This window comes from Diachasmimorpha longicaudata, chromosome 7, assembly GCF_034640455.1.
Source record: "Diachasmimorpha longicaudata isolate KC_UGA_2023 chromosome 7, iyDiaLong2, whole genome shotgun sequence".
In the NCBI taxonomy this organism is placed as follows: Eukaryota; Metazoa; Arthropoda; class Insecta; order Hymenoptera; family Braconidae; genus Diachasmimorpha; species Diachasmimorpha longicaudata.
In genome coordinates, this window is record NC_087231.1 from 4809873 (window position 1) to 4831602 (window position 21730).

General features: G+C 41.2%; 1 protein-coding gene across 1 annotated transcript in view; it reads left to right on the forward strand.

Annotated features, from left to right (window-relative positions):
* Positions 1-21730, forward strand: part of LOC135164194 (protein rhomboid) — a 119950-nt gene that overhangs the window by 1426 nt on the left and 96794 nt on the right. The window contains exons 2-5 of the mRNA XM_064124300.1: positions 146-278; positions 1698-1923; positions 2021-2044; positions 2143-2307. Coding sequence (XP_063980370.1) covers positions 1750-1923; positions 2021-2044; positions 2143-2307 — 363 coding nt within the window. The 5' untranslated portion in view covers positions 146-278; positions 1698-1749. The remainder of the gene's footprint in view (positions 1-145; positions 279-1697; positions 1924-2020; positions 2045-2142; positions 2308-21730) is intronic.

Here is a 21730-nt window from a genome sequence, read left to right on the forward strand (position 1 = left end):
AGATTATTGGAAATTACATTTCAGACTGTATCGTAAGGGAGAAATATCTGAGATTCGATGAAATACGTGTTATTGCATGCATATTCTTTTGGATTAAAAGAATTTGGAAATTCAATTTTTTAATGTTTTAATTGTTCTTTTTAAGCGTGGAAGACTTGGAGAGAAAAATTCCGGGAAAATGGCCGAACTATTCACGTTGTCAGCAGTAAACAATCATTTCCTGGCGATTTTTATGGGAATTCTCCTGATTATTAGCAAACAAAGTACGACCTGGTTAGGTAAGTTTTTTTAACAAATTAAAATTTTACAGAACAATCCCAACTTATTGTTTCTCCAAAAGTACAAGTTCCAAAATTATGGAACTTATTCGAACCCTCGAAATCGACCTTAGGCATACTTGATATTCACACATTGGTAGTACCAGACTACGAAAAACCTCTGTACATCCAACCTCAGAAAAAGATCGCGTGACTCTGACACGCCGGCAGTACAGTATCGAGCGAGTAATCAGATCTAGGTCGTACGTTTCGTTACAATGTGAAAGAAAAAGTTCAAATATAAAAGAGAAACAACAGGGAGAAGGAATTGTAGGGGACACATTTGCCTACGATTACCCAACGACATTCCAATCTCCATCGTGACTTCCTTTATTTACCCGTTACGTTATATATCCAAACGTTCTGAGTTATTTCTCGGATTTTGTATGCGGGAATGAAGTATCAGAGGCTTACAAAATGCATTATTAATCACGTGGCAATTACTGATTCGCGGAAAATATATTTCATTCTTAGAATTGATCGTTTGATACTGTTAAATGTACTGTTCAATTTTTTTCCATTGATCCAAACAATTCCAACGGGGTTTGTTCACAAAAAGTTGTCATTTGGTTGAAATTCATAGGAATTCGATTGTGAATATTCATTTTAAATTGCGAGTTGTGTCAGATGTTCAGAGAAACATGAAAATCCATGCACATCATCCCCTTGATTCGAACTCAGTATTTTTCTGGAAATTTCGGGTAATTTTTACTGATCATTCCTCTTCCATGAAGTAGACATGAGAAAAAAGTACACAATTGTTTGACGAATTCCTCACGTTGAGGTATACGTCGTCGGTAGATGACACAGTCTAGCGGGTCGTCGCCCTCGTCTTACGTCCGCATAGCACGCGCAGTGTAGCCTATCGTCTCGGGTTAAATGAAGAGGGGTCTCGGCCCTTTTGGCTTCGTCGGGAAGGGCGAGATGTGTTCGTGGGCGTCAGACCGACACATACGTAACTGTATATACGCGAATATGCCTGCAGTAATCTAAGCACAGCAGCATTACCCCAATATCTGCATTAGGTTGCAAGAACAAAAAAGGGGAGACGAGTGGGGCTATTTCTAGAGACGTAACCGGAGAAATACACGCACGTGCGTTGAGGGGGTGTTCGGGGATTTGCGAGGGGTGTCTCTCGGTGGTGCGTTACAGCGCCTCGACGAGTCGGTTTCGTCGGGGCAGGGGTGGCCGGAGGGGGTCGAGGTGCGTTGTGCGACGTAGGATTAGGGGTGCCTAGACTCTTGTGGGTTCTAACTGTGTTTCGTGGACGGGTTTGCCCCTTTCACCCCTCTCATTCCCCGACGGGACGGACAGCTAAAAAATACTAACCCTACGTGTGAGGTTCTGGCTAGATGATAAGACATTTAATTTCTTTCGCAGGATGATAAGAACAATGTTTAATGAAATCAGTCGGTGATGAGCTGGTGTTGAGATGCGGTTGGCTCAGGGTGTAGCAATAGCGACGATAGCCGCTACAGTCGAGGAGGATTGTGCCAATAGTGATGCTCACAGTGGAGAATACGATGGTTACGTGACCGACCATACACCTCTTGGTTCGGAAATTGATATCGATGAATCTCAGTATCGTCGTGAACTCCTTAACGACGTAAGTCTAACCCAAACTGCTTCCTATTATGACCTTCACATACCTAGGGGCTAATTCAAGTTCACTACCTAATGCAATTATCGTCTGTGTCTTCCAGAGATGGCGAATGCTGTTCGACAAGGTATGCCATTTACGTTCCATACAATTATGGGCAAATCCACAGTGTCTTCTGTTCATGGCTGAATCCATTAGTAAATTCAATGTAATCTGATTTTACAGTTCGATCCAGAGGGTTTTGGCGAGATACCTCGAGACGATTTCCTCCGGGCGTTGGCAAGCACCGAATGGAAATGCGAAATACCAGCCAACAAGAGGGAGATACTGTTGACCCGCGTCAAAGAGTCCTACGTAGATGCTGTTACGTTTCAAGATTTCATCAATGTGGTGAGTCTTGTTTGATGGTTCACGTAGTTAATTTTCACAGTAGTGCCGGTTTTGTTCGAAATGCTCAAAGCAGAAATTAACTCACGTTGAAAATCCAAACGTAAATGACGTTTCAACAAAGAAATGGGTTATGACGATCGAAATGTAGATGACGCATGTCTAAATACTGCATTTTTTGCGTTCATCGAAGTGAACGTCACCGCCAACAGATCGTAAATTACGATCCGAATGAAGTTATTTTACGACTTTGTACTTTCGATGGTGAACTTAAGAATTCACTGAAAATTTGCGATTTCCCCTCGTCTATACCCCTCAAAAAATCGGTGAATGTATTCGCCAGATACTAAAAGTTGTTGGTGCCATAAATCACTGGCATTCGCGGTATTAATTTAGTCTTTTACCTGAATAAGATTTTTGAGGCGCAGGGTGCGATCGGACCTCGTCGAGAAAACAAGTAAAATCAACAATCAGGCTGATAGGTCCACGAATGATTGTGAGTGATCAATAAATTCTTTCCAGTATAGTCATATTCGCGTATGGAGTATTTCTATCTCAGTAGAACCGAAATTATTGATTTAAATAAACGAATGCATTGTTGTCGATAATTGGATGGATTTGTCCTGTGCTGTAAATACAGTAGCACACATAATACTATTATATACTTTGAAACGCAAACCAAACCATAGGATATTCAATCATCGTGGCTTTCACTATTGTCCCATATTGAATTAACTAATTAACACGATCATTCGATCACGGTATTCAGTTTATTAGAAATTATATGAAGTCCAATTGAAATAAACTTTTCGACGCGAAGCTTATTCCCAGGTCATTATATTGACCGTAATATCCCACTACACGAGAGTTGCATTAGGATCTCTCGTGTCCAACTTCTTCAAACTAAAGCATGGATTATGAAACCCTTGCCAATATTTTTTCTATATTTACCCAAAACTCAGTTTTTAAAGAGCAAAATAGTATTCCTTCGTTGTGGTATCCGCCTACCATTGAACCAAATCTTCCCGTGCGGGGTTATTGTTAATCGGTTATTTGTCAGAGCTTAAAAATCCGTAGCCAAATACCAGTGGAATTTTGCCACTGGACAATAAAGCCTCGGGTTTGATGGAGCTCCTAAAGTAGTCAAATGCACCCGGTGGAAAAACTCGCTCAAGATAAATATCTTCGACAATAATAATCTCTCCCTGTATAGTGGTTTTTCTGGGTAATATGGCCAGAAAAGAGAGAACGACATCCGCTGACAATTTTTAGATGCTTTTCTTCCTTTCTTCTCTCTCCTCTTTTTTTTAGCCTTTTTGCCCCTTTTTTGTGTACAACAGGAATAGGTATGTAAGCGGACTAAGCGGTAGCGACGTTGAGTGGCGGAAAATTGGTCGGTCAATTTTGCTATGCTCGATCGAAGTCCAGGGGGATTTTTCACAAAAGAGATGAGGAAAACAAGAAAAAAAATTTGTGGCATTGTATTGATAGTTGGTCAATCGATATCAACCGAGAACTACTTGGTGCATAGGTTAGAATGTATTTGGGGTACCATTGAGATTATCTGGACAGTGGGCTAATCTCTGTGGATAGTTGTTCAATCGATAATCATTGTCCAGCTACCTTAAACTATAATGCCATTTATTGACTCACCCTCACTCCACTTACTTTTCTTTTATGGGGAAATTCGGGATAATGGTGCAACTGTTGTTGTCCCATTTGAACGTTATATTGATCGTTATCCACCGTCTCTCCCTGTTTGCCTCCTGTAATTTTCGTCACCATAGCCGGACTCTTTTCGGTGATGGTCAAACGAATTGAAAAACTTCTCAAACCGTTGAAAGGAAATAATAGGGTATTCTATTAACGGTAGTTGGAAATTTAATGCAGTAGAAATGTGGAGCCAAAAAATTTTCCAGTGTAGCCTTCTGTTGGAACGCATGGCATTGTTAAATGGGGGATGGGACACCAAATTATGGCCCCATGTCCCGTCGCTTTTTTTTTGTAATGGGAGCGTGCAGTTACAGTGACAAACTCATGAACAAAGAAGGGAAATTTTTACTTTTAAAAAATTTGTGGCTATTTCAAACGGTTGTTCGACTTTTTATTCTTCCAAATGTACGTCTTATTCAACGACTTTGAATCCAATTCGATTGACATTGTGTCAATGCTTTGGCATTTATGAGTATATTGCTTTGAGAAGACGAGTACTGTGATTATGTCATTTGCGGTGAATAGATAAAAAATAAAAGCTAAACTATTCTTGCATTCACGCTCGAGCTGACAAACAGCATCGATACAGACAGATCCGTTTATCGCTCGGGTTTACGGGGGTTTTTTTTTTCACCCTTTTGTTTTCTTTCTCTGCCATCAGTTTTGTCTGCTAGTGAATCACTAGGGAGAGATTACCTGGTGGATTTGTGGGAGCGCGTAATAAGAGCTGGGGGCTTATTGCCCAGTGGAATCCTTTCACTCTTCAACCTTTTCTGCACCTGATTTGTCGGGTAGATGTGGGCCTCCTTGTTGGCCATTGGGGATCAAATCGCTCCCAGGACAAAACACACAATAAGACTGAGATGTTTCAAAAGAGAATTGGAACGATGGGAGGAAACGTAGAAAGATGATAATCAGTAATTTCCAACTTGTTCCGCAGGAGTGAGCCCTTTGCGGGGTTTCTCCCCCCCCCCTTCTGAAACTGGAACAGTCTTGTCGATTATTTTGCTGCCACCTCTGAATAATATTTGGACTCGGTATCTTTTGTTATTTGTATCGCACTTATACAGGTCTCGTTTTCTACCTGAACGATTGCTCAGCATCTCGCGGTTGAGTCGTCGACCTTCGGGGTTTTTAGCAAAAAAAAAAAAAAAGACAAATGGATTTGAATGATTGTGGGAGGTTTCCAAAGCGAATGAGGACGGCTGTCTAACGTCGATGATTAACAATTAGCTTGATGTTTTTTTTTCTCTCTCTCTCTCTTTGGCTTACTCGTTTGCGATGCGGCGGTCACGTCAGTGATCTTCAAACTGTCGTCAGCTTCAGGGCAATCCTCGTGCGAGGTACCAAAATGATGGAGAGAGAGAGATTAGTGACGCAACGGAGCGTGCGATCTCGGTGGTCCATTCGTTGAACCTTTTTTTCTTTCTTCCTTCCAATATTTTTTTTCTTCCTTTCATTTTCTATATCTCCGCCTTCTTAACTTTTTTTTTTTCTCTCTTCCTCTTCACTCTCTATTATCTCGACCTCTGCCAGACATATATGTTGAACAGTATGGGCGGATAGGAGGGGGGTGATAGGTTCACACGAATACCTTACACCTTTTGGTCCCACGAATTTCCATACTCGATACATTCGGCACTTGTGGCTTTCACTGTCTCACATCTCCTCCCACGATTTTTTTACACTCGTATTATCGCGGTGGGAGAGTCTGTGGTGCGTGTTTTCAGTCCGAGGGCTTTTCAGTGCATTACTCATGTGTCTCGTTGGGTATTCACTTTAAAAACCGCTCTTTTGATGGCCACATCGTACACGAATTAATTTACAATGGTGTCGTTTAGTCTCGCTCGTTCAATTTTAACGAAACCAATGGGTTCTCTCTGTAATTCAATATTATAGTGTTGGTTATTAATTCGATTGAATTTGAACGTATTTACGTAATACGATATAATCCTACCATCTACAGTAACGTCATACCGCTACTGTTAAACGTAATACCTTTATTAATGATTGGTTCCATTAATTCAAACCAGAGGAGTCGCTCGGTTATAGGGAAATTCAATCCGTTGAAAGGATTTCTAATGCAAATGGTTCTAATTTACAAATAGATTTAATTGATAACTGGAAAAGTTCAGTAATTTTTTACTAGGTCAAAGAAAATATTTATATTCAATTGCGAGGTCCAAATGTATTTTTGTTAATGACAGAATTATCCCTTGATGCCCTACATTATCGTCATACCACCCGGGACAACTGTTTTAAATTTATTTTCAGTTATTAAATTTTCGTCATAATTTCAATTTACGTTCATCAGAATTTTATCGTACTGAAATTCCTGCGTCAAACTGTAGTCTGCTCTCCCGTCTCATTTATCCAATTACGAATTGCTGAAATAGTTTGAATTCCATCGTGCAGCGATACTGATTACTATAACGGAATTTTAATTTATTTATCATGTACAGTGCGATGTTGTCCATGAAAATTGTTCCAATTAAAAGTCTTATTGATATATATTTTCATCGTCCAACGTTGCATTCCATCAATGAAATCGGGAGATAGTGACACTGACACTCTTAAAAACGAATGATTGATTACGAATTGGTAATCATTACGAGCCGTCCAACCAAAATGTCACCAAATCTAGATGCGATATTTATCAGGACTTTCAAAATGAAAGTATCACATGGGAATTTTTTTTTTAGAATTTAGGGTATACAATAATGAGTGAGGGAAATTTTACGGAACTTCAGGAATGTTTTCACAGCTTCCTGTAATTTTTATATAAATTTTACATGAAAAATTACAATATCACCACTTTAATTTTCTCAACCAAGTTTGTAACTCCGTAATTTCTATTGAATATTTCTCACTGTGTCATAAATTGACAAGCAGGATGTTACATTTGTAGTTTGAACTTATAATGTTCACATACCTTTCTGGTCACAATGAGAGATAAAGAAAAATGACACGATAGTCCTATTAGTATTTTAATGTTATGACCAAAAATGCTAAAAGCATTCTGAAATCAGCCACCTATCTATGTAGATCGATGGCATTGGTGATCGCTGAATGATGCTATCTCATTGTCAGCATACCAAAGCCCCACCGACTTTTCTATCCGACCAAGTCAAGGGGCTCGTTTCACGATAAGAGTGGTTTTAAAGATGAAAAAAGAAGGTATAACGAAATAAATTAAAGGATCTGCAGCGGTTTTTAACATTCTACAAGACTGAAAAAGTCCATCCACTTGAGTTTGACATATTTCACCTCGTCCCCTGTTCCTGTATTCTTTGTTTTTATCTTATCGTGGAATGAGTGGCAGAGGGAATGGGGTGGGAGAGACGCGACAACGTCGTTGTCTCTCGAATTAAAAGCTCGATAGGCTTACGAGGGTCCTATCTGGGCCTTGGGCCAATATACGTTCAGTGAATTTCGTGGAAGAGACTATCCTGTGGATTTGGCCTCTACCAGGGGCCGGCGATTATACTTCAGTGCGGGCCACTGGCAAGATATCCCCTCCTCCCTTCCTCTTATCTGATACCGCAGGTTTGACCTTTAAAACGGCTCTTAATTAGGGGATAATAGAAACAAAAGACATGCAATCGGAAAACACTTGAGATTGGAGAGACACGAGGATGGGACATTGGAATTGGAAAGAGAGGGGATAAAGGGGAATAACAGTGAGAATGGAGTTGAATTAGTGAAATAAAAGTTGCGGGAGTAGGTGGTCGCATACTTTTGCACACATTTCAGGACCTCACGAGACCGTTGTTTCTTGAGTCAGTGGGTAAAAAGACAACGACAAATCGACGGGGGTAGAATTTACATACGAGTATATGGGCGAAATGGGGCCTCTGACGTGAGAGATGATAGTCGGTAATGCAAAAACGAATCGATATGCCATAGTGTGGATATATTTTTCAATGGTTGGGGTTATAGAGACGTTTGTACATGGAGAAAAGAGGCACTGATTAACGATTTACTCGGTTATGAGAACAGAGTGGATGCAACGAGTCCATGGGATTTTGTTGTTTAATGTTATTATTTTTATTTATTTGATTATGGGGTGGATTTTTCAATTGGATTTTTTCTCTTCATCGCCGCTTTGACGGCGGGGACTGGCGCCGTGTGGACCAAGAAACTTGGAATTCGCCCCAGAGTCGAGTCGTACTGGAATCTGTTAGAGGCGCATATGGAGGAGCGATCGGCTCGTTATCTCTGGATCGCGATCGTCCCACCGACTGCGAACATAACACGCAGCTTCTCGCCGAGTAGAGGAGAGTGGAGTTGATCGTTTCATTTTTCCTTTTATTTATTTATTTTAATTTACGTGTCGTATAATAATATTTCTTTTAATTTTATTTATTTTCTCACTCGGTATATGGGGAAATAAAAATAATATCATTCGAATTCATTGAATATCCGTTGCCATAAAATTACTCGCAAGTTGCTGCCGCATCAGCAAAGAATTACTCCATTCATTTAAAATACTCCGGTTATGAACAAAACACACGGCTGGGGAGACAAATAAAGGGCTGTGTACCGATTGTGGGTTCTCAATTACCTCTGTAACAATAACCCCTGTGTTATCCACCCCTTCTCGTATCCACCTATCGCCATCTGTGTAAGGGTTGTGTAACCAGGTGGCTTTAGATGTGCTTTTAGCTGACATAAATCTGACGAGTGGCGCTTACTGCTGGCAAACATGCGAAAGAATGTCAGCACGTCCCGCAACGATCCCTCGTGGCCCACGGAATGGTCTAAATTCTACAGGTGTTTTTATCCTCTTCATCCAACATTTTCCGTATACCCATTTAGATGCAAGTGAGGTCTCTCGACATTTTTTTTCCCTCATGGGCCAGGGGCGATAGAGCCATCCATCGAGTCAAACGAGTCCCGTTGACCACTCTCCTGTACCACTAGCAAAAAGAGAAAAATGAAAGAGCACCCCCACGTCGACTGAGCTAAATGGAACGCCCGTTGTCCTGTGGCTCAGCCTAATAACAAGACTGACTCTGTGAAAGCAAAAAAAAAAATGAGGGGGAAAAAAAAATACAACGAACCATTCGATCTGACGTACACCAACACGTTTACCTTCTGCATAATGGCTCGTGCATAGTTAAGCCTTGGCTGCGGCAGGTAAAGGGCGATTCACACAAAAGTGGGAGGAGAAAAGGAAGAAATAATGCTTTTTGCTAGGAACGACAAACGACTCGTTACCAATGCTCTCTTGGGCACTGTAGAAAAGTTGCACACACGTCGTTTTCAGTGCTCTGTAGAGTTGTAGGATGGAAATAACGAGCACACGACGGGCATATTCATCTCTGTGGCCTTTGACGCAAAAAAAAATGGCGGCAGGGTGAAAAGGGAGTGACTGGGGAGGATGAAGGGAAGAGGGGTGAAAACCCCTGGAAAATCGTGGCCGAGGCACGTATGCTTGGCAAGGTCGAATGAAAGGGTCTCCACTGGATTTTCTTTTATGTTACGAATATGTACACATATGTGCACATCACTGCAGCATCATCATCGTATGGGCCACCCATCCAATCTCTCCCCACCTCGCATGCACTCGAGTATCTTTACAATTTTTTTTTCTTCTTTTTTTTTTTCATTAACTGTCGCACTCCCTCTTCCTCGCTGTCACTCTTGTTCACTCCTTCGTCGAGTCGATTTCACTCTGGCATTTGTGAGCCATCTGTTGGCGGGCGGCGCGCGACAAAACAAACAGCTCGCCAATTACGCCGGGTGATTCTCGGCCCCGCTTTGCCATTATTTGGACCACCCCTTGGACAAAGGCCCGTATACATTGGCCTGTCTCACTTATACCTCAATTCACTGTCCTCCTTGGACGATATCCTGGAGCCTTGTAACGAAGAGGAGAGGAGTAAACAGATAAGGATGAAACCAACTGTTCATCTCACTTTATCTCCACTATCTCACTCGTCTCTCTTTGCTTCTTCTGCGGTCTCTATTTAGAGCCCTGGGGCCGCTCCACATACAAATTCCATAGACCCGAATAACCGGGCTCATTCGGCGCCGTACATAAACACACACGTACCCCAAAAGCAGGATAATACGGGTTACCTGGCGTTTTTATTAGCACATTTACATGTGTGTACGTATGTGCAATATCCATCTGTCTCGCATTCTCCCTCTCTCTCTCTCACTCTTACCTTGGGTTATTCGCATTTTGCAGTGACGATGCACGGTCTCCGTTATGGTCTCTTAAACACCATCGAAGACATTCCCAAGGTCTCCAGGGATTATGTCTTCTTACTTTGATTATGTTTTTTAAGCTCTTTGGGCTCTGAGTAGTCTTGTCGTTCATGTGTTTTGATAAGCACTGGTAACCAATAAATGCAAATGGTTGTGGATAAGGGAGTGGATAACTTAATTGAGCAGAATAAGGTTTCAGATAAAGAAATGTATTTTTTCTCACAGACGAAATTCAGGGCTTGTGTACTGGAATGTTATGTATAATCGGTGGTAAAAATTCTTGATTTAATTTGGCTCCGAGAATTTAATTCGTTGATTTAATGGGAAGTTGGTTTTATTTTTTGCGAGATAATAAATTCAGATTACACGTTAGTTATTTTAATGGTGCAGTGAGGAATCTTTTCTTTGGGAAGAGGATAGCCAGGATTTTCAGAGTAGATTGGTGTGATTGACTAATCACGAACGAACGAGTCAATAAATTCAGTTGTTTTAGAATTTTTCATTTTACGGATCTGCGCGATTGCCTCAGGGTAACTGAACCAAATAGGGTGGGGTCATCATATAAAATCTTATGAATTGCACTTAGCATATCATTGTTATGATCGTCCATTCCTGGTTTAGAAACATCTTTTTACGGTTTTGTGTTCCAAAATTTGTGAGCCTAACTTCAGGATCGCCTACCACTAGAATCAGTCTTTTTTTAAGTGAACGCATCTCGTGATAGTCCTTCAATTTACTAAATTAAAAAATTGAAAATCTATTCCCCCATTAAAACAATATTTTACAACCAGTGAGAACACTGATTCTGATAGTCCTGTCTTCAGTACCAGCTCCCACAACAAGTCATTCTCATTTTATTCTCCACTCGTCATGAATAAGACACCAAGTACAAACGCAAGGGCGCCTCTGACCAAAACAACTTGACAGTACATCTCCCCCGGGGTAAAACGGACAGTACAGACACCAGCAACAATTTTCATTGTTCAATAGAGTAGGTACTTTGACCGCGGGTGGTCCCAGTGAGGCACCGTAAACTCCCAAGTGAGGTGCAGAATTAAATAAAAAGAAGGGGTGGGATAACAGGAGGACTCAATTGTTGGAAATGGTGAGGAGGGGGGGAAGTACCAGCTATGGGTACAATGGTTGAGGGAAAATCAGTTTAACTTATTCCGAATCACGAATTAGCCGTTATGAGGATGGGCTTTACGATGTTGGGAGCCTTCAAAACTGAGGACAATCGTATTTGCGGGGGTCAGGGGTTTTTCTTTAAATTTATGTTTTTAATGGGGTACTGGTGCTTGAATGGCCACCTTGAATGCTGGGGAAAAATCCACACGGTGAGAGGTGGCTGTATACAACCTCCGGGAGTTGTATACTACCTCGATAGTTGTAGTACCAAAAAACGGGTGCCGAGGAAAATGGTGTTTATAAGGATGAGGGAGGACACCACCGTTGGACTTTACTCCCCTGTACACCTGACCCACGCTTGGGGAATCGTGAGAATGACCAGAATGTTCAGGGCGTGCTTCATGCTTGATGCTGGGGATTACGTCGGGAATGGCACTGCGGCGAGGAATACCTTGTTGGAAGCTATCTCTCTCTCTCGCTCTCTAACTACTACTCTCTTTATATATTATAGATACCTGATGTTACGATATTGGCTATTTCGAATGTTCTCCAACTGTTTGTCTACGTGACCGTGTCCTTCAGATTTACAGATGGAGGAAAAAAAGGCGGCGAGGGAGAATTCAGTTTCCTTTTTGCGGTTTTTCATCTGCACGGAGAGAAAAATTCCATGAAAAATAGAAAAAAAAATGATTCCAAAACTTTGGGAACCATTTGTGAAACAAATATTTCAGTGTCCTAATGACAGATTTATTAATAAATTTTTCATGGTTTTTTCGCCGTGCAATATTCGATCTATGAAGTTTTCTTCTTCCAACTGGTTTCTCCTCTCGGCAATCCCCGTTTGATAGTCGATTCCAATTACCGGATTGTGTACAGAAATTGTAGTAAAAATTTTCAATTTTTCACATGAAATGGTTTGGCAAATCCTCTTGAGATAAAATTAAAACGTATTTTACTTTGTTGTTTCGGTATTATTATTTTTTCAACTTTTTAACACATGAATCTGACGTTTTCAGTTCTGACATGACAAACAGTGCCCTTTGTGCGTTACCAAAGAGATGGAAAAAAATAAAGAAAGGGAGAAAAACATATCGCACAAGGGGCAAGAGTTGTATTCCAACTGTTTTGCAGCTGCAAAATATATTCAAACGATCTACATTCCTGCATTCGTAAAACCTCCGGCTGGTTTCCTTTGAAGAAAGGAGAAACCCTCTAAACAACTTTTTCACCTCCACCCCTTTTACACTGGACAATAATCTGAATTTCTTTTTTTCTTCATTCAATTGGCGGCACACGCCTTTCCAATACTTCTCCCAAAAACCGGTGGGACAAATAAAATGTATCGAAAGGTGTTTGTGTGTGGGCTCGATCCTTCGATATTGATAGACCCCTTTTTCCAGGATGTCCCTGCATATAACAATTTTCGAAAAATCCTGCAGAGCACATCTTGTAAAAGGCCCAGGTGGTGAATATTTGAGGATCTCTAGGGGAGTAACGAGACACCGTAAACTCGTGTGGCACGTTCGACCGTATGGTACCAATCCAAGAGGGTTGAAATTGGGGAGTGGGATACCCTCGATTTTCTGACGTACCGATCACTTCTAATGCGCAATTCTTGTTTTCAATAATACCAGACAATAGCCGCGTTGACGCCATATTTCCTTCCGGAATTAAATACTTGGCATCATTTAGCTATTTTTATTTTCATTTGAAGACACAATTATTTGACATAACAATAATTATTGGCAATAAAATCTAATAATTACATTTCATATTGAATGCATGTGAATGTCGGGGTGATTTTCGGTATCGTGAGGAGGCATATCCAAAAATATTTTCCCAAAACTGGAAAATTATTTCAGGACCGCTTGACGTGTCCTCACTCTGCACACAAACCCCTGGTTCTCGGTCCCCGAGAGGAATTTTGGTGAAACAAGTCCCCTTGTTGAAAGATGTAAATGCACCACTATATCCCAATTTATAGATTAGAACCGAGTTGCCGACGTCTCAAATAAAGGACTCAAATGGGAACAAACAATGCGGCTTCCCCCCAGATGTTTCCGGTTTCTTATTTCACCACATTGCCATCCGGACGCGTGCCCCCGCTTCCTGCCCACATTCGCTCTTCATTCCTGTCCTCTCATACACTCGTTGTTCTCCACCCAGTGCTTCCGCGATTTCTGGCATCGAGACGTGAATTATAACCCTCCCCCACCGAAAAGATAATAAGAAGGAAAAAAAATTCTCTTCTTCTTCTTCTTCTTCTTCGTCTTCTTCGTGTTCCTGGTATATGAAAAGACCGATCACATTGAAAAAAAAAAACACGAATACTGATCCGATCATGAACCAAGTGGGGATCGATGGGGTATACGTGCATTGATGAGGATAACGGGATGGCTGGGGGGAGGCAGGAAGCAGCTGGGTATCGCGCCCAAGCACGAAACGCATCTATACGTACAGTCGCGTGCTCAGGAAATGTCGGCCTCTCTATTCTATCCTCCAGCTCTTCTTGTATCGTCTCAAGGGCCCTTCTGTGTACGCCCCCGCGCGTAAGCGTATCCTTCGGTAAACGCCCCGGTCTTGTTTAACGGACGTCATCTCCGGCACGCGCCCCGAGGCCTAGTCCAGGTGGCTGTCGAGAGTGTACACAACGTCCTATGGATTGTGAACAAAGTGGCTCATGTACCGTCGCCTCCTGGCTTTCGCCATTACTTATTACGATCGTCCTTATTATGCCCGACGCAAATATTATTGGGAAAACTAATTTTTTCCCTTTACGGAAATTTTTTTGCATTTTTTATATTTGAAGAAACTGGAACGTTGAATTTTCCAGAAAAATTGGTGGAATTTCAATCTGAAAATAAATCGGAAATTCAATTTTGCTTCCCTACAATCCCCAACTTCGAAGTCACTAAAAATTACATGTAATCAGGAATCAATTGGCAACACAGCCACAGACAATTATTATTACCTGGCTGAGTCGGATGTCGCTATTGAAAAAATTAATCTCCGATTAAATTTAATATAACACGGATGAGTCTCGCTGATTGTGTTTCCAAAACTTATCCCACCTTGTCACATTAAATTACCTTCCCACTGAGTGATTTTAATAATTGATAATTATGAGTGTAATGGCCATTTGGCGTGAGTAGATTTTGAGGCAATTTCAATCACGTTAGATGAGTAAACTGGGCTACCACCGCTGTGTCGATATTAATAATGCGTTTGAAACTGGTGTCTATCGGAGTGAATTTAATTAGAGATCATATGGGGATGATGAAGGGCACATGGTTGTACGGTGTCAAAGGGATATACAACAGTAGATGATACTTGAATCGAGGCGATGACTTCCCGAGCATTAAGGGGAAAGGAGAAAGGGGTGAGAGGGAGATGGGTATCCAGGAGGTGCAGTAGCCCAGGCTAGATGCTGATTGTGGTGGAGACTCGTGCCCTAGCAGGTGGCCAAGACACGGTGCGTATATAATACGCATATACACACAGTGTACTGGCCACCTTCAGGCTGATTACATAGCCGTTGTCCCGTAACTATATAATCCCCGCCCCCCCGCCCCTGTCCTTCGTTGTGTACCGGCCTATATAAGCCTAGCATCGGGGCGCTTGTACGTTTAGCAGGGTAGAAGAGAGAGAGAGATATATATATAGAGAGAGAGCGTCTGTGTGGTGTAAGCATAGGATATGCGAATACAATGCCTGGTAAGCCTATAATTCAAGTGCTTATTCGACCAACGATGAGCGACAAGGGGAGAGAAGAGAGACTGATGAGCATCGATCGTTGTAATTACACTGGGGAAATATATATATTCGATGAATGACGGCCAAGCACACGTGTCTTTTCAGTATTTTTTTTTTTTTTCTTCATTTTATGGATTTCTGGATTCGTTAGGAGACCAGACCATTTGGCGTCATTGTTCGATATCGAGGCTTTGTGACTGGTAATAATCGGGTATTATTGAAGGTTTTTTTTTTCACTGACTTTCATTATTGTGGTAGTCATTTGGAGGATTATTCAATTGGGAATTTGAGGTTATATTGAATTTTTTTTGTTAGACATTGGAGTGTCCTCTCATCGGGGGATTCATTGTATTTGAATTTTTGGTGAAATTATTCAGTTAGGGTGCAGGGTTTTGTCATTAACTTTAGAAAGTGGGGCGAATTTCTAGTCTTGGAGACATCCGCAGTTGACTCATATCGATTTTATGGGGGCGTAGAGGTGATTTTGTGCGGCAGATTTATAGATTCGTCCAGACGGTGCGAGTGTCTTATTCATAAGAGACATGTGCTGGGAAATAGTCGATATCCTCGTTGTACAGGGAAAAAATGAGGTATATTATTCATGAGAATTTCGGATATTGTTATATGAAAGGGAACATAACATTGCAATTTTTCACACCTTGAAAATATTATTCTGGAAAGTTTGAAATTTACAGAACGATTAACCATTAATAACTGCATGTGGTCGGGAGGACGAGTAGTATTTGGGGAGAAAAAAATCTAGATTTTCCTTTTGTTGAAATTTCCAAATAAAATAGTTCTGAAAAAATTGAAATTTCACTCTCGATATGGGATGTCATGCAACACGTTTCTTCACACGAATAAACACTTTTTTTAGCCCAAGGGGGAGGCAGAAGTGTTAGACGGCTGCAGACGATGAGCCGTGTTGCACTCGGTGGATACCCGATACTTTCGATATAATCGATACAGGCGTCAAGCGAAGCCGCTGAGTGTTTTCCATTTTTTTTTTCCTCCGACTCATCGTCGACTTGTCTCATTTTTTTCTGTTGAACCAACCTCTGGAGACTGAACCAGTCACAGCAGGGGCCACGGGAAAACGATTAGTTTTTAATTTAACGCGGGGTCCAGTCTGGTCGCGTGAAATTGTGGCCACACAGTCGGGCTACCATATACCACCAGTGAGGTGGTAGAAAGTAGCGAGTGTTTTCGACCCACTACCAAAACCAATGCACTTTCCACCCTCTGGGCAAACTGTTGAGGGAAGGAACGAAGAGGGAAACAATAGGAGAGAATGAGTGAGTGAGAGAGAGAGAGAGATGAGTTGAGATTCACTACGGGTGTCGCCCAGCAGGATGGTATGTTGGCTTGTGGTGTTGCTTTTGCTTTTAACTCGGGGGAGGCCACTGTTTCGTTCCGTTTCGTTTGCCAATTGAGCTACTATACAGGATTTTCTAGTGGGCAATAACTCGAGATTCACATCTGCTCGAAATTGAGATCCTACGTTATTCAGTGATTTATACCCAACACTATATTTCACCTTAAAATTGAAAATAACTCATTCAGGATGAAACGCTTGAGGATATATTAAATGCGATTTGTTGTGCGTAATATTCTTTATTGCATTTGGGAATAAATTTGCATTTTAGACAATTTTCATTAAACTGTTGTTCTCGTCCACTTTTCATGGAGACGGGGGAAAAAGTTTTCACACAGACACGGAGTGAATCGGTGAAAATTCGAGCGCATAATTGAGAAACTGGCGAAATAACGGGAAGCGATGTTATTCGGTTGACATTTCCTTAGTCAAATAGATCTGAATACTTTGCTCATTTCAGTTGCAAATGAAAAGATGAGAACAACAGATCTTCAGTATTCCATGAACAAGACATCAAGTTAGATTGTTTGTAATGATAGTCGTCCGTGTCGATGCCACCTGTTCCACCAATCTCAGTCTCTCACCTTGTTCTTCACTCTCCCTCCTACCCGCACCACATCTAGAAAGGAAGAAGTACCGTTTACGGGTATTACACCCGTAGTTCTGTTACACTCTTGACAAGAGGATAGAATAAGCCAAGTGTAGCTTTTCAGGTTGATGGTATGCACGGGAGAAAGAGAGTGGCGGGGATGAGTAGGAGGTTTATATGTTTTTTTTTTTTTGTTATGGAGGATACGCGAGCACCATGACAATAGACGATGCGCAACGCTCTCCTCTTCATGGATGTATGGGCACGTGCCCCGTCCACTTTGCCTTTGCTCTCGGAGTCCCTGTAAAAGGATATCTCGTTTCATCTCTTCACGACTTGCCACCTCGCATAATTTCACCGTCAACGTCTCACTTCAATTTATTCATCGAAAACCCGCACGAGAAAAAAAAATTAAGGGGGAGAGTTAGCCCAAAGGAAAAAAAAAAAAATTCAGAAGAATATGAACGAAAAAACACAAGAGTTGGTGTATTTTTATTTTGATGCGTTCCATCGCAGACGCAAATTTTTCGCTTCCAACTGAGGAATTTGAAAATGAGGTGGAATGCTGGATAAAATTTTGGGGTACATATACCTGACTGAACTGAGGCACGAGCGTGCGGTTAATAATTGAGCGAGGAGAAACACACCCAAAAAAGGCGGCGAATAAAGGTGGAAAGCGACATATAGAAACTTCAGGGGCATCGATACCAGATGGAGGATGAAACTTGTGCTACCACCTGTAATTTGCATGCACACCAGCACAGGTGCGCTTTTAGTAGTCTCAATTTAACTCATCCAGCCAGCATCCACAATTTTTACCAAAGGGAGGGATAATGATGCAGAAATTTTTGGAAATTCCACAGACGACGAGTCCAATCGTGTTCGCGTTTCACCACTCCTAGATGGTTAAATCATCTCGGTATGTGAGCAAAATAATTTCTTTTCATGAAATGCTCGGAATTTTTATCATTCACCGAGGGTAATCGTTCTCGTTCCTCCATCTCTCTTCATATTTAAAATTCTCAGAAGAGATCAGGAGCATTATGTACAACATAATCGACACATTCACCTTGTTACTCGGTTCTATAACAGAATTTTGACCCTTCGTACCACAGAAGGACGATAATGGAGGTGGGATACAGCCGCCAATACAGAGATAAAGAGAGTGAGTGAGTAAGTGAGGTAGAGAGATATCCGCTGACGCGAAGATAATGGTGCTGGTTGGACGCGGCAATTTGGAGTTTGGCGAACGGTAACGAAAGCACACACACAAATATACAAGGACCACCAGACCAGCCGATTATCCTCCAGCAGTAAGCAGCATTCTTATTCCCACACATGCAACATGCATACGGACGAAGCAGAAGCTGATGTCGTTCTCATCTTATGTCTGTACCACCATCGTGTCCATCACCATCCCCGTTCCCCGGAGACCAGTGAAATCCATGTGTGTATTATTGTTACAGTCTCGTGTGGGTTACTGTGTCCAAAAGATTATTTTCGTTTCGAGGCAAAAAAATTTTTCAACTGGTCCGATGTGTTTTGCCTGCTGAGGTGGTTGGAGTCTTATTGCCGACTTCAGTAGCATAGGTGTGGTCCTCTCCCTTTACTTCCCCCTTCACTCCCTCAGATTGCCACCCTCGCTGAGTGCGGCGGCCATCTCTCCCCATCTCTTTCCTATTCGCTCTTTTTTTTTCCCTCCCATGGGCCCCGCTGGGACAAGGAGCTCATTTATAACGCTCACCTGGCAAACGCACAAAGAAACTGCCTTCTTTTATCCATGCTTGCGCGCGACCCCATCTTTAATGTCCTCCTCCTCCTCCTCCCCCCCCCTTGTACCACCTTCTCCTTTACTCTCATTCTTTATTTATTTATTTACCTTATTCTCTCTTTCTCTCTCTCTGTCTCTTGACGTTTTATTTTTTGTTGATTCTTTGACTCGGAACGAGCACTGAGATACGCCTTGTTTTCCATTTCACTCGTTATTTCTTCACGTGTTCTCGCACGATTTTTAGCGCTGATTTGGCTCCTCGAGGAAGGGGAGTCTTGCTAATTGGCATAGTGGGGTGTTTGGTATTTACCCGTCATCATCGGCCAGTCACCGGAATAACAAATGCGGGTATTTTTTGATCGTATTGATGAAACTATGGGAACGACTAATTCAGGTTCTTAGTTAGAAGTCGAAACAAACTGAGTGAATGAGCATTTTAGAAGTGGTTTTCCATTAATTCTTAATTTCATTTCTCCGAGGTATCTTTATGAGAGTGGATGAGCTAATGAATTTACCTGAATTCAGATATTAATCCAGTTATATTAAGAGATACGGTTATGTCGAGGCTTTGAATTCGACGTGCGCTATTCGATGCTTGGAATGTTTTATGTCAAGAAATGTCATGATGAAGATAGTCACGTTCATAAAATGAAGTATGTCATGCGTCATCGGTTCGTTATTTTGATCTCGATATTTCGAGACAATTAATATATGATAATTGATCTTTATTCAGGTTCGAAAAATTTTATTCTGATAGAAATAAAAATTGATGGTCGTACGTTCATTTTGACTAAAGTTCGAGATACAAGCGAGAAGTACATGATTCATGATATACTTTTATGGAACTGCAGGATAATTTTTATCAATAATTTCTGTGTTGAAACCCCTAGATTTGGTTTGTACAATCCTATCAAACAGGAGAAACGTGGCACTTACCCACCTAGAATTACGTAAATCTTTACCCCTCCCTGTGATTTCTCGGGAGCATCGATCGGGCCACCCGATAACCGAAATAGAAGCCCATCATCCCCCCTAAAGCGTATGCAGTGTATGTGACCCCTCGAGATCGCGAGATCTACCGAGAAAAAAAAGGGGGGGCGGCATCTCCATCCCCCATCAGACGTTTTTTTTTCTTCAAACACTGATTATAGATTTACCTTATTTATGATTCTATTTATATTCACCTCACCTACCCGTCACCGATACTTATCCCCGTCGCTTCCAGCCGTGAATTTAATATCCCTAGGACTCTCTAACAATGGCAGAAATGATGAGGAGAAAAATAAACGGGATAAATAGGATAGAAGACTGACACGTAATCCTGGTTGAAAATCAATCAAGTGATTGTCATCACAATAATTTCTCGTCCTCATTCAAATGAACCGAATCATGTCATTTATTTACTCGAGAGGTTCCCTTCGTGTGAAGCATGACGATTTTTTGAGGAAACACGAGCATTTTATCTGCTTTTATAAAATTTTGAATCTATATCCGCGTCATAAAAATAAAACAGGATCAAATTTATGCCATTCGCCAAAAAAAAAATAGGACTTTGAAATTTATGAGATTCATGACAGCGCAGGATGAATGAAAATCCAAAAAGGAACGCGACAGCAATAATATATCAAGGGGCACAGTTGCGTCCCGTTGCCAAGAACCGAGACGCGACTGCAATATTATACGTGAGTAAACTTCTTTCTTCATCTCCGGAATATCTGTAATTATTTTTTATTTATTGTCCGTCATATGGAATAATAATCGCGAATGAATAAAATGCCTATTAGATTATAGGGGTCGAAATAATCAAACACCTTTGAGTATCTTAAACACCGATTGTTATTTTAAATGATTTGGCTCGAGACAGTCAAGAGATGCTGTTCTGAACGAAGACTTACAACGAACTAACTTGATATTACTTGTGATATTCAGGTTAAACTCCTCTTCAGAGGGCAATATAATTTATCCTCCTACACTTAACCCTTGGTCTTTCCTTTCTTGACTCTCCCTGGTCACCAGATGTATTTTGGGGAAAATCTGCATCGAGAAAGTCCATCCACGACTTTTCCTCTTCTTTATAACTTGATGGAAATAGCCCACAGTAATTAACAAATCAATATTTCCTAAATCCGGAGACATAAACATATTGAAGGGGCGAGTTGCGAGCTCGGGAGAAACCCTGAAATACCTTTTCGTTTGCTCGTATTGAATTATGGATCGGGATTGTCTCAATAATATAAAAACGATTTAATTATCAACTTTTAATTCTTTATTATCGCATGCAGAAGGTATATCTTTCTCGTATAATGTCTCCTCATTTGAGAAAAGGCCCTTGTTCATTCATTCCTTTCGGTTTCTTCTCTGGTTCTATTTATTAAAACCATTTTAAACATTTCGGTACTGTTCGGAGAAAAACTATAAAACCTATAACATACTGAGATGGACTGAAAACAGCTATAGACAGACGATTCATTTTTGTCCACACATATCAAGCACTCTCAATAACTCGCGAACTAAAAATTTCCAAAGAATGGGTAAAAAAAATCGGTGCGATGGACAGTTATTTCTCATGGAACAGTGGAATTCCCGGGTGGAATAAAATTTAAGTGCTTCTCTTTTAATCTATTGAAATCAATTCACTCCAATTGAAATATTATTTTCCATGAGATTGCCGCTTAGTGGAAATGATTAATTCCCCCTGAGTACAACATTGAAAGGAACAGAGCCATACTCACAGTCAGAGTAATGTAGTCACAGTCGATTATCTCATAGAGGATGATTTGCCTCTTGACGCAGCTCACGACATTGGATAATACGAGTACAGGCGCCATCACCACTCTGTACCAGTCTGCCTCTGGTGAATTGGTGGATGGAAGCAATGGAT